This window comes from Pseudonaja textilis, chromosome 5 (assembly GCF_049901715.1).
Source record: "Pseudonaja textilis isolate UNSWEBS1 chromosome 5, rPseTex1.2, whole genome shotgun sequence".
Taxonomy (NCBI): Eukaryota; Metazoa; Chordata; class Lepidosauria; order Squamata; family Elapidae; genus Pseudonaja; species Pseudonaja textilis.
This window is the reverse complement of record NC_141994.1, coordinates 70,035,003-70,048,882: the sequence shown is the minus strand read 5'-3', so window position 1 is coordinate 70,048,882 and position 13,880 is coordinate 70,035,003. Positions and strand designations below refer to the sequence as shown.

The following is a 13,880-nucleotide window of genomic DNA, read 5'->3' as shown; positions in this document are numbered from 1 at the left end:
TTCGCTTCCTGCGCCCGGTTCAGGCGAGGAAGCGCGACGCATGCGTGGTGCGGGCGCCCTGACCTTCAGCAGCGGCTGCAGCCGGCGGACGGTCGGACGAGACTGCAGGAAGGAGCCGGGGTCGGCGGCGTTGCTGTTGATCTTCTTGCCGGTGCCCAGGCCCAGCCGCGGGGGTACTTCGGGGGATGGGGAGCGGCCGTAGAGGGTCGAGGAGCGGGAGGCTTTCTGCACATGCTCAAAGGCGCTCTCGCCTCCCTTAAGCGCGGGGGGAGAGAAGCCAGCTGGCCAGAGACTGACAGCTACTTTGAGTTTCCCTGGGATTTCTTTTCACGTGGCTGGAAGCCCATCATCCCTGGCCCATGCCTTTGGGGGTAGTGGCTGATGGGTGCTGGAGTCCAAGCAGCATGGGAGCTCCAGGGAATCCGTGACCCCACAACATAAGAGGCTCAGTTATAAAAGTTAGGTTTTTTGGGCGGGTGGGGGAGTGCATTTTTGTTTTTTTGCATGCACTGGGAATCTGATCTTACCTGATCTGGTTGCCTCAGCCATTGATTTTTCATGGTTTTAATTTTAACTTAATTCTAACTCTAAATTTAATTCTAACTTACCTCCTGTGGACCTTGCTCTGATTGATTAATTGATTCATTGATTGATTGATAGAAAGAAAATAGAAACAATAGAATAGAAAATATGGAATGGAATAGAGTAGAGTAGAATAGAATTCAATAGAATTCTTCATTGGCCAAGTGTGATTGGACACACAAGGAATTTGTCTTGGTGCAAATGCTCTCAGTGTTCATAAAAGAGACATTCGTCAAGAGTCAAGAATCACCAGGTACAACACTTATTGATAGTCATAGGGTACAGTAAGCAATAGAATCATACTAGGAAATGGTCAATATAGATTGTAAGGATACATGCAACAAAGTTACAGTCATACAGTCACAAGTGGGAGAGGATGGGTTATAAGGAGTGACGAGAAGGTTAGTAGTAATAGTAGTGCAGACTTAGTAAATAGTTGGACAATGTTGAGGGAATTATTTGTTTAGCAGAGTGATGGCATTCTGGAAAAAAATGTCCTTATATCTAGTTGTTCTAGTGTGCAGTGCTCTATAGTGTTGTTTTGAGAGTAGGAGTTTAAACAGTTTATGTCCGGGATGTGAGGGGTCTGTAGATACTTTCACAGCCCTCTTTTTGACTCGTGCAGGATACAGATCCTCCTTGGAAAGGAGGTTGGTAGCCATTGTTTTTTCTGCAGTCCTAATTATCCTCTGAAGTCTGTGTCTGTCCTGTTGGGTTGCAGAGCCAAACCAGACAGTTATAGAGGTGCAGATGACAGACTCAGTCATTCCTCTGTAGAACTGGATCAGTGGGGTGGGTAGTCCCTGTCCTTAGAAATTCTCAGTCATCCAGGTCGTGGTTGTACCAAACGTCCTTTTTTTCAGGAGGCAACTGGACTTCCTTGGTTCCCCCTCCCCCCCCCTTTTGAAGATGTTTTGCTTCTCATCCGAGAAGCTTCCTCAGCTCTGATTGGAATGAGGAGGGAGGGAAAAAAAAAACAAGGACTGAAAATCTCCATAGACTTTTAGCGATGCCCTTTGGGATGAACACCCTTTGAATGATGTGAGAATACGAACTGGTTTCCAGAAGAAAAAAATGCAGGCTATAAGACCCATGTGCGCTTCAGTTTGAGATGCAAGACAGCACAGGCTCATGGAATATTTAGGAAAGGATTGCCACAAACATGTTTCCCCCCCACCCTATTTATTTTATTTTGTAGCTTGGAATATCAGATCTCTATCTTGAATTTTAGTGCACTTATTGAGAAGAGAGCTTGAGTTCCCGTTCAGAAATTATATAGCCAAGTAAACATCCTTTAGAAAATGAATGATCTATTGCAGCTGTCCTGTATTTTTGTTACTTGAGCAACCAAACGAAGCACATTCAGTGTATGAAATAAGCCAATATGTTGTTTCTTTTTGTTTTTGTTTTTCAGGATCCAAGTTAGGAACATGGCGACTCTGAAAGACAGTAAGCATTCCATGTTATATTTATTTGTCTGAGATGCTCTGAAATCATGACTGCACCTTTTAAGAATCTAGCACTCTGCCTCGTCTGCTTAAAATCCTACCTGTTCATATCCTCTAATCCATACAGTTACCCGGCGCTTGAAGTCTATCAAGAATATCCAGAAAATCACGAAATCCATGAAAATGGTTGCCGCTGCAAAATATTCCAGGGCGGAGAGAGAATTAAAGCCTGCCAGAGTTTACGGCGTGGGAGCATTGGGTAAGGGGCTGTTTCCTTTGTAGCTGACAACGTCTTAAAGACTGAAAAGGTTTCCTGGCACATTTCTGACCTAGAACTTTTGAATGAGTTGTTTCCAACGACCCTGTTTCAAGTAGTCCTCGACTTACGACATAATTGAGCCCCAAAGACAGTTGTTAAGTGTAATCCAGAGGAGGCAGTTCTATATTTCTGTCAATTTATGGTTGGGTCATTTTTATAATCTTGGTGCCTTGAACGATGCTGTTGTGTAATGTGATGTCAATTATATAAATGGATGAATAGGACATCTTTTGCAAATGAAACCACTCGCTGCAAAATAGAATAGAACAGACTAATAACATAATTGTCACTTTGAATGCACACTAATTTTTTTAAAAAAGTCCATTTGGCATGAAACAACATTTGGGAGCAAAAAATACTCTCCTCTCTTAGTGGTTCATTAAAAGAAGGTTTTACAATAACTTGGAAAACTATTGTTGTTCTGGATATTTCAAGCAAATGTTTGCATGTGTACACAAACAATATGGGCAGTAAATCTCCTTTCTTGGCATAAGCACTGTTCTTTATTTCCTTCCTTCCTTCCTTCCTTCCTTCCTTCCTTCCTTCCTTCCTTCCTTCCTTCCTTCCTTCTTTTTACTGTCCCTTATTTATTTATATCCCGTCTTTATTATTTTTGCAAATAACTCAAGGCAGTGAATATATCCAGCACACTTTCCTCTTCCTATTCTTTCCCCAACAACAGTCATGTGAGGTGAGTTGGGCTGAGGGAAAGTGATTGACTCAAAGTCACCTCTCTGGCTTTCCTGTTGAAGGCGGGACTAGAACTCACCGTCTCCCAGTGATTGGCCCAAAGTCATCCAAGAGGCTTTCATAGTTTTGATATCTGGGCCTTCCGATAGTTGCTCATCGCTAACAGCCCTTTCTTTCTTTTTGTAGCTCTCTACGAGAAAGTAGACATCAAACCCCCTGAGGACAAGAAAAAGCATCTCCTGGTTGGAGTGTCTTCTGATCGTGGCCTGTGTGGGGCCATTCACACCTCCGTAGCTAAAGAGATCAAGCACCAGTTCTCCAACCTCACGGGTTCAGGGAAAGAAGTCATGGTGGTTGGGATTGGCGACAAGCTGAGAGGCATCCTTCAGAGGTAACCTACTCCCCTGGGCTTGTCCATTTGGAGTACAGGTTTCTCAGCCCTGGTGGGCAGTGGTTAGGATGCGGTATTGCAAGCTAATTCTGCCCATTGCCAGGAGTTCGATCCTCAACATGCTACCTCAGTAAACTGGTTAGAGGGGGCCATAAAAGCACTATGGAGTGATATATGAGTCTATTGCGATGGTAGGTAGGTAGGTAGAGTGATAAGATGAGGTAGGATGGATAGATAAATAGATGAGATAGATAGATAGATAGATAGATAGATAGATAGATAGATAGATAGATAGGCGGGCAGGCAGGCAGGCAGGCAGGCAGGCAGACAATATGACAGAAAAATTGGATAGATGAGATAGGATAGATATAGATAGATAAGATTAGATAGGTGAGGATTGATTGATAGATGATAGGACAGACAGATTGAACGAAGCCAGATTGCTATTGCGATGGTAGGTAGGTAGGTAGAGTGATAAGATGAGGTAGGATGGCTAGATAAATAGATGAGATAGATAGATAGATAGGCAGGCAGGCAGGCAGGCAGGCAATATGACAGAAAAATTGGATAGATGAGATAGGATAGATATAGATAGATAAGATTAGATAGATGAGGATTGATTGATAGATGATAGGACAGACAGATTGATCGAAGCCAGATTGCTATTGCGATGGCAGGTAGGTAGGTAGATTGATAGATTGGTAGATGATAGAGTAGGTAGGCAGGCAGATGATTGAGAGATAGGATAGAGAGAGAGATGGATGGATGATAGATACATACAGATATATAAGAATATATAGACAAGCTAGAATGGGGGCAAACTTTTTGGCTCGGGGGCCTCATTGACTTTTAAAAGTCAGGCCGGGTCAGCACAAGATACGATACATGTAAAAAAACTGCAAAATCTCCGCAAAATCAAGTCATTGCGCCTAATGCGCCACCTGGTGTCAAAATGCCTGTCATTACAAGTCAAAATCAAATGAATGCAATCATTTGATCATTCGCATCAAACGTTAATTCTGTACCAATCTTCGGCGGGCCAGATTAAAAAGTCCCAACGGGCCGGATGTGGCCCGCGGGCCATAGTTTGCCCACCCCTGAGCTAGAAGATAGATAGATATGGATAGATTGATGAAATAGGATAAATAGATGAGTTGGATATACGATAGATAGATAGATAGATAGATAGATAGATAGATAGATAGATAGATAGATAGATAGATAGATAGATAGATGAGATTAGATAGGTGAGATTAGATAGATGAAATTAGATGAGGATAGATTGAGTGATTTATAGATGATAGAATAGACAGACAGATTGAATGAACCCAGATGGGGACAATAAGCTGACTCTGTAAACCACTTAGGGCTGTAAAGCACTGTGAAGCTGTATATAAATCTAAGCGCTATTGCTATTGCTACAACCCTTCATTCACTGACCATTTGAGGTTACAATGGCATTTTAAAAAGTGATTTACGACCATGTTTCACACTGAACAGCAGTAGCGCTGTGACCGTGCTTTGTGACAGTTTTTCTGAAAACTGGTGCTGTGTAGAAAATCACATGCGTAGCTAATCATTTAATGACGCAACAACCTCAATTTGCTTTGAGTGTGACTCACTTAACGGCCATACCAAAAGGTCATAGGATTGGGTTGGCAATGTGACTAACCCGCTGTCCCCTTCGACCATGACGCGCAGGCTCTGTTAAGAGTCTTATGTCAAGGAACGCCTGTCTCCAGAGTCTGGTGGTCGCGTTGGGGATCAGCTGAAATTTCCGGATGTTTCTTAGAACTTGGATTTAGGATGTGATGCAACTTGGAACACGTAGCATAACCGCATTGCTTTTCGTTTTAGGACGCACGGAAAGAACTTCCTCTTGAACTTCAAAGAAGTTGGAAGGAAACCGCCCTCTTTCGGAGACGCATCAGTCATTGCTCAGGAGCTGCTGAATTCTGGATACGAGTTTGATGAAGGCTCCGTCATCTACAATCGGTTCAGGCAAGAATTAACCCGTCCTGAAGGCTACAAAAGGGAGATTTCCAGGGAGAAGAACTTGGTATAGATAGGTAGATAGATAGATAGATGGATAGATAGATGATAGATAGATAGATAGATAGATAGATAGATAGATAGATAGATAGATAGATAGATATGCGAAATACCACTTACATGTCATCACAAAATCTCTAGAACCGTAAAGCCTACAAACTTGAAATTTGGCACGTATGTTCCTCTTGGCTTCTAGGTGCTCACTAAGAAAGGATTTTTCAAAATGACCACCAGAGCTATTAGTATTTTGTATATTATTAACACGCTCTGATGCTAAGGAGTTCTACTCTCCCCCTCCCCACCTGGAAAGAAATCTCTTCCAAATGCAAAACACAAGCAGAAGAATAGGAGTTTCAGTTTTAGTTTTCACCGCACCAAGCAGCTTTAGTATAGAACGTTTGAGCTAAGCCATGCTGTCTCCTCATATAGCAAGTACTGTTTCAGTTTCCAAACAGCCCTCAACTCTCACACACTGACAGGAGGCTAGCCAGATGAATACCGATGGATGCTGGTAGGCAGAGGCAGAAAAATTTTCCCCCTTATTTTCCTCCCCCAAAATTTAAGCCTGACCATATAGTTTTGTAGCGAAGCATGGGTACCCAGTTAGCATTTGAATATTGGTAGCTCAGAGTTGAACTGAGGGAATCCTTGGTCCTCTCTGAGCTGGGTTGGTTTTTCTTGCAGACGTTTCATTACCGAACTAGGTAACGTTGTCAGTGCTTTATTAGCACTGATTTTACATAGTTTGGGCCATGAAGCATCGGCAAGAAAACAACCCAGCTCAGAGAGCACCAAGGACTCCCATGGAATTCAAACAAAAGAAACAACTAGCTGAAGGATATTATTTCCTGCAAGAACCTATTTCTGGTTCTTGCTAATCAACAGGTTCTTATATTTTTATTTTTTCAGAAACAGGTCTCTGCTGGAAAAGACAGTCTTAAAATGAATAGCGGAGCACTGGCATATTCTTTTTTTTTATGTAACACATAACATATTCTACTGTTCTGACCCAGGCTTAGCAGAAGCAAGAAACAGGCTCTTTGTCCCGAAAAAAACCCTCCTTATTTAGTTACTGTAAATTCATAGCATTCACACACAGAAAAGTCCTGGCAATAATTCTCCCAAGGGTTAATTGTAAGAACAGACCTTATCAGTCCTTGGATAGTTGTCAGGCCGAGAGCTTCCAGTCGCAAAGCTGCAAATTAAATACCTGGCAAGGAGTCTCTGTGAGGCACGAACTCCGATAAGCAAATCTTTCAAAAGAAATATGAACTAATTGTCTCCTGCAACCACCAGTCCCCTTTTGCTTCTATTTATTCCCTAGGGTGGGGCCATTCAGCATCCATGTGTGCCTTTCCTTCTGAGTTTGGCCCTGTTCCTTAATTGTTCTACTCTTCTGACAGTTCTGCGCATACGTGCATCTGGAACAGGCTCCAGCTGTTCTTCTGCCCCACTGATCTCCGACTCTGAAGGCAGCTGATAACTGTCGGACGGCCCTGACCCATCTCTGCCTCCGACACAGTACTCATCAGAGCCTTCCCCAGACTCCAGGACTGGCCCATGTTCCTCCCCAACCTCCCCACTGTCCCGAGTCTGCCACCAGCTCTGCTGGCAGCTGGAGGGCCACGAAATCTACCTGAGCCTGTAACAGACGAAGCGGTGTGGTTCAAAATAATTTTCTTTTCTTGCCCCTTTCAGATCTGTCATTTCCTACAAGACGGACGAGAAGCCAATCTATTCTCTTGAGACAGTTTCTGGGGCTGGTAAGTCCAGGAGTTGAAAAGGGCTCGTGAGGAGCCACCTCCATCCTTTCTCTCCCTTCCTCTCTCTTTCAAATGGTGCGTGAGTCCGTTTTTCGGAGAAAAAAGCCTTCAAGGAAAGACTATAAACCAGAAGTAGGAAGGCAATGTGATGATAAACAGTGTTGGTCCCTCCCTCTTACCCCCCACCCCCCTTATCCTCAGCCCACAAATGAAATAAAATCTAAAACAGGGATCTCCAACCTTAGCAACTTGAAGACTTGTGGACTTCAACGTGCTTTGAAGCTCCATCTCTGTGCCACTGCATGCTATCCCTCTGCCCATGGTATACTTTCTACACGATATACTTTTCGAGGCCACAAGGAACAAAGCTGTACCGACTGCTGTGGTCGTTTTTCCAGAAAGCATCAGCATCTACGATGACATTGATGCGGACGTCCTGAGAAACTACCAGGAGTTCGTATTGACCAACATCATCTTCTACTCCCTGAAGGAGTCTACTGCGAGTGAGCAGAGTGCTCGGATGACTGCTATGGATAACGCCAGCAAAAATGCCTGTAAGGGGAAACCTGGGGGGTTATTTATTTATTTTTATTTTTATTTATTTCGATTTGTCAAGCGCTTACCCTATAATAGGAATAAGAATAAACATAAGTATAAATGCATGCAATAGGCACGAATAATTGGGGACAGAAGGACAGGGACGGTAGGCACAGTTGTGCGCTTAGGCACACCCCCTTACAGACCTCTTAGGAATGGAGTTAGGTCAATCGTGGATAGTTTGAGGTTAAAGGAGTGGGAGGGTTAGAGGATGTAACAACAGAGTCAGGGAGTGCCTTCCAGGCATTGACCACTCTGTTGCTGAAGTTGTACTTACTCAAAGTCTGATAGCCGACTTTTATGTGTAAGGCGGGACTAGAACTCACCGTCTCCTGGTGATTGGGCCAAAGTCATCCAGTTGGCTTTCATGCCTAAGGCGGGACTAGAACTCACCGTCTCCTGGTGATTGGGCCAAAGTCACCCAGTTGGCTTTCATGCCTGATATATGAAATAATGATCTTTCCCCCTCCTCTTCTTGTTTTCTTTTTCTCCCTTTTGAAGCCGAGATGATTGACAAGCTGACCCTGCGGTTCAATCGCACTCGTCAAGCTGTCATCACCAAGGAACTGATTGAGATCATCTCTGGTGCTGCAGCTCTGTAAGTATTGCCAGACGTCTCTCTGAAGTTCTGGTCATATTTTTTTTATTTTTTTGTGGGCTGCTTGATGCTCTCTGAGCTTGGTGGGTGTTCTTGGAAATGTTTCATGACCAAACTGGGTAACATCCTCAGGGCTCTTAACACTGATGATGTGACCTAGTCAGGTCATGAAACGTCTGCAAGAAAGGTACCAGGCTCACAGGGCGCCAAGCTTTTAGACTTGTGGACTTCAACTCCCAGAATTCCTCCTCCCGTTCATGTCAGCTCAGGAATTCTGGGAGTTGAAATCCACAAGTCTTCAACTTGCCAAGTTTGAAGGCCCTTGACATAAAGGAAGTGCAAAGAGGGGTCATGACCTCATGCATGCTGCTGTTATGGTGGAATGTAGCCTGGATTCCCAGGAGGGAGGGGGTTGCGCTCCAGAGGGCAGAGAGACAGGAAAGCATAGGTAGCTTAGTCGGGTGAAGGAGGGTTAAGAAAGTTCCCTTCTAGCTAGTCCCAAAATGCAGGGCACAGGTGGTCCTCGACTTACAACCGTTCGTTTAGTGACTGTTCAAAGATTAGAGCAGCCCTGAAAAAAAAAGTGACTTATGACTGTTTTTCACACTTATGACTGTTTCCGCATCCCCATGGGACACCTGATCAAAACTGAGACACTTGGTGTTCACATTAACTTGGTGTTCACATTAATGACGGTCGCAATGTCCCAGGATCATGCGATCCCCTTTTGCCACCTTCTGGCAAGCAAAGTCAGCGGGGAAGCCCGATTCGCTTAACAGCCGTGTGGCTAATTTAAAAAACTGCAGTGATTCACTTAACGACTGCGGTGAGCAAGGCGGTAAAAGGGGGCGAAACTCACTGTCTTGCTTTATTCAAGAGTTTTAGAGTGTTAATTCAGCGCCAGAAAAATAAACACAGATGGCTGAGACTTCATTTAACTTCTTTATAAACACATAAAGTAAATTTTGCAATACCAGTTGTAGATTTCTCCAACATGGAGCAAACTCAGTCAGAAACATGTTGCAAGTAGTTTCAGTAGCAACACAGGAGCTCAGAAACAGATATCAGTTTCACTTTAGTTCAGCCGGCAAGCATTATACACAGCAGAGGAGAGAAGCGGTTTCATTTTCAGTAGACAGACTCAGAGCTTAATAGAGCTGCAGAGTTTAATACAGAGCCACGCCTAAGCTACTTCTAGTTTCAGTTTCCAAACAGTCCCCATTGGCTGACTTAGTTGCAATGCCTATTCATTGGCTGACCGTTACCATGCTCTGTTCCAGGTCATGAACCTACTCTTACACGCTTAGCAACGGGAGCTCAATTGTGGTTGTAAATTGAGGACCACCTGTATTTGTTTCAATTGGGTGAGATTTCTATCAGGTCTGTAGGTGAGCAAGAGTAAACAGTTTAGAAGTAACTGTGTCTTTTGGGGGGAGGGTTTGGGCTCCATTACGGTCATAAGTCAAGGATTACCTGCATTAGGTTAATTAGATGCTGAGGATGGCCTTTTATAAAACCCACTTTCCGGGCATAAAAGCCATAATTTCAACTTGCTGTTGTTTCCTAAGACTCTGCATTCAGCAAAATTCCGCCTCCGAAGAAGGAGATTTTCTTATAACGGTGGTCGCTAATCCCTATTGATAGCCATGTGTCAGTAGCAGCAACCGCTGCCATTTCCCACAAAGCTCAGATGCTGCCTAATTTGTTTTTACCCAGCCATTCATAGAAAGTGGAAGCAGATACTTAATACTTGCCTGCCGTAATATGCTTCAGCGGGGAAGGGGAAAAGGAATCTAATGCGGCATAGAAGGGGAAACGATTGCCTTTTTAATCTGCATGTCTTATTAGCCTGCTTGAGGTTGTAATTTAATTGAAAACAGGCACGGCCCATTAACGCCTTGTGTCTTTGCACCAATTTTATCTGCCTTAATCTGCATTGCTTGATGCTTCACTGCACGTTTTGTGTGTTTGTTTTTTAAACAACTCCACAATCAGGCACTAAGGACTAATCCGAAAGTGAATTTCATCCAGAATCAACAGGTAAAAAACGATGCCGTCAGCTATATGCTAAGCAAAAAAAATAAAATAAAAAGACCGTGGAAATATCTTTTACTAGGGGTGGGAAACGTTGAACTGGCTTTTTGCTTCGGGTTGAGATGCTTGCTTGCAAGATGATTGTTGCTGTGCAAATCCCGGCTGCCAGCATAGGTTTTTTTGTTTAAAAATCAATTCTTTGCTTTTAATATATCTGCCAGATGGACATTGATGAGCCAGGGTTGTTGTTGTTTTTTTTTACCATGGATGTTGATGTATTTAAAATATTGTGAAACTATGCTTCCTGTTGGTGGATCCTGGTAGAGTATACCAAAAGCATAGACCAGCAGTAGCCTTGACGTCATCAGTTGAAACATGAGTTCTTTTCAAAAGCAGCATGACTGTCATCCAGATCGGAGGTTAAATTGAAAGTAAATCATTGCAGATAAACTGCATTGATAACAGAACTGTAGCTGAGGAACCAGCTAAATGGCCTGTATAAGGTCATTTATAAGCCCTTCCAGTATAAGGCCTTCCACATTGTTGAGGTCTCTCTGTCTCTCTGTCTCACTCTCTCCTGACTTCTATTTCCTAACAATCTGTATCATCTTCCTTTCTATCATCTGAGTGCCTCTCTCTCTCTCTTTCTCTCTCTCTCCAATCTATCTTTCTGTCGGTCTGCCTGCCTGTTTATATGTACATGCCCACCCATCCATCCATCTACCTCTATCTATCTACCTATCTACCTACCTAACCTACCTACCTAACCTACCTACCTAACTACATCTATCTATCTATCTATCTATCTATCTATCTATCTATCTATCTATCTATCTATCCATCCATCCATCCATCCATCCATCCATCCATCCATCCATCTATGTCTATATTCACCCATCCATCCATCCATGTAATCGTCCATCTGTCTATCTGTTGTGGTGACACAGTGGTTAGAGTGGTTCTGCCAACTGCCAGGAGTTTGATCCTAACCAGCTCAAAGTTGACTCAGCCTTCCATCCTTCTGAGGTTGGTAAAATTATTGGGGGCCATAGGCTGAATCTGTAAACCACTTAGAGAGGGCTGTGAAGCACTGAAACTGTATATCAGTGTGCTGTTGCCCTATCTATCTATCTATCTATCTATCTATCTATCTATCTATCTATCTATCTATCTATCTATCTATCTCTCCATCCATCCATCCTCTTTTTATCCTGTTTATTATTTTGTAAGTAACTCAAGGTAGCAAACATACTTAATACATCTTTCTCCTCCTTTCCTTACAACATCAATCCTGTGAGGTGGGTTGGGCTGAGAGAAAGAAATTGGCCCAAAGGCACCCAGTTGCCTTTCGTGTTTAAGGATGGACTAGAACTCTCAGTTTCCTGATGATTGGCCCAAGGTCACTCAGACTGTTTTTCATGCCTAAACCCCTCCTTGTTTCTAAGCCAGTGCCTTAACCACTACACCAAATTGGCTGTCAAAAATTATACTTAAGGCTGTACTAACTTCCATTAATTCCATTTAAAGCAGCCACCTAATGCACAAACATGAGGCAGGAGTGAATTGGAGATTTTCTTCTTGTTTGAATTAGAGCACCGTTTCTTAGAGTTTGCAATTTTAAGGCATGTGGACTTCAGCTCCTAGAATTATCTAGCCAGCATGGGAAATTAAAGTCCATGTATCTTAAAGTTGCATAGCTTGAGAAATGTTGCATTAGAGGTTCACCTTAATTCCATTTCAATCTGTCACCTGATTCAGGCATTGGTTTGAACAGACCACCTTAGAAAAAAAACATCTCGCCTAGCCTCACGGGATATTTCTCCTAAGACAGTGTTTATTATCTGTAATGTTTTCTGCCTGTATTAAAATGAGCTGCAATTTTAAAGTATTATTTGAGATCAGTTTGTGAATCTTGTTTCAAATGCTTCAAAAATGAGTAGTTAAAAATTCCACCGTGAGCTGCAAGATAGCTTGGTGTGAACTCGGAAGGTCAGTCTTGTTAAATTAAACCATACCAATTGTTAGGACAGGACTAGGCAGCTAAATTTAATTGTTTAATTAACAAAATCCTCTACAAGAGTTGTAAAGGCTGAGGCCAAGAAAGGGGCGGGGGGAGAGAAATAGAAGCAATCCACAAATGGAGAGAATTGGAGAAACATTCAGTTAAGTTTGAATGGAGTTCAAGCTCTTTTTAATTCTTTGTTTCTGTTTATAGATAAAAGAGAAATTCTCCCAGCAAGCCAGTTTCTTTCTCAGGGGAGAAGATTATTAATCTGTCGTTCTGTGAAGAATTCTTAGGCAGAGAATCCCGTCTGTTTGAAATTTGTATCGCAATAAAGTCCAACATGAAAGTTTCCTGAGTTATATGATTGTCAGCAAATCTGAACGTGAACGGTGACACCTTCATAGCAGGATGTCCATAGTGCTGGTGTTTGCACAATTAGATACTCAACTTACAGCCACGATTGACCCCCAACATTTCCGTCGTGAAGAGACTTGTTAAAACAGGTCTTAAGTCCCTTTTTCCAGTGTTGTTGTAACTCTTAACGGTAACGAAATGAATGCCTGTAAATTGAGGATGATCTGTACTCGAAACTTATACAGATTTAAATGGCCTGTTCCAATATAGGCATCCTTTAAAATGGGACAAACATCCAGCTTTTTAACTGGGATGCTGCAAAAAAAATATCTCACTGATTCAAAATCATTGATGATGTTACCTAGTTGGGTAATGAAACGTCTGCAAGAAAATTACCTTTTCACGTATTTTAAAAAAAAAACACGAGTTAAAATGGCTTCTTGAAGACACAGTAATAGATCCTTCAAAAACAAACTGACCAAGATAGCGAATTTCTGTTTTTTTTTATGTGTCTAAATCATATAAGAGATGACTGGCATGAAGTGTCCACATTATTGCTATTTAAGCTCTCTCAAGTTCATTTGATATATTTTTTTTCTTTAGGGCGAAAGATTTATACGATCCGAAGAGAGGTATTAAGGTATTCAGTAGCCCACCCCTGAATCAACTCCAGTGTTAAGTAAATACTATGCATAATATTCCCCTCCTTAAAAAAAGCTAGGGTAAGAAAACCGAAACAGTATATTGAATTTTTAAAACTACATGTTTTAAATAATGCTGCATATTACTGATCAGTGTTTCTAAAGTGGATGGTTTATTCTGGAGGGTAGGAAGCAATTGGCCAGCAAAACTGACTTCCTGCCACAAATTCATTACGATTTACAGCGCCTAGAAAGGGAGAGGCAAAAGTATTGTTTATGGTTTTAGTTGCTTACTTACATTCATTAGAGCTGGCCAAACCAGTAGACTTGCAAAACAAATTAAAATCTTTTATTATGTTCATAAACCAGCATGAAAGGGATAAAATTAATCTCTGGGCAGCTTACC

The 13,880-nt window shown here is 42.4% G+C and overlaps 1 protein-coding gene across 3 annotated transcripts; it reads left to right on the top strand.

The window, feature by feature from the left end:
• Nucleotides 1-10: 10 nt before the first annotated feature.
• ATP5F1C (ATP synthase F1 subunit gamma) lies at nt 11-12,829 on the top strand. Of its 3 annotated transcripts, XM_026721577.2 has the most exons (10): nt 11-173; nt 1,997-2,031; nt 2,158-2,289; nt 3,226-3,430; nt 5,288-5,431; nt 7,181-7,245; nt 7,644-7,799; nt 8,344-8,440; nt 10,436-10,480; nt 12,690-12,829. In XM_026721577.2, exons 2-9 carry the CDS (start codon nt 2,013-2,015, stop codon nt 10,440-10,442), a joined length of 825 nt encoding a protein of 274 aa, XP_026577362.1. In that variant the 5' UTR covers nt 11-173; nt 1,997-2,012; the 3' UTR covers nt 10,443-10,480; nt 12,690-12,829. The 3 variants fall into 3 exon arrangements, with proteins under 3 accessions (XP_026577362.1, XP_026577361.1, XP_026577363.1); XM_026721576.2 differs by lacking the exon at nt 10,436-10,480; XM_026721578.2 differs by lacking the exons at nt 10,436-10,480; nt 12,690-12,829 and having other exon boundaries at nt 8,344-8,444.
• The last annotated feature ends 1,051 nt before the right edge of the window (nt 12,830-13,880 follow it).

Coding starts and splice junctions, on each gene's coding strand:
- ATP5F1C (XM_026721577.2), top strand. Junction 3,431..5,287: donor CTGAGAGGCATCCTTCAGAG/GTAACCTACTCC, acceptor TTTTCGTTTTAG/GACGCACGGAAAGAACTTCC. Junction 7,800..8,343: donor TAACGCCAGCAAAAATGCCT/GTAAGGGGAAAC, acceptor TCCCTTTTGAAG/CCGAGATGATTGACAAGCTG.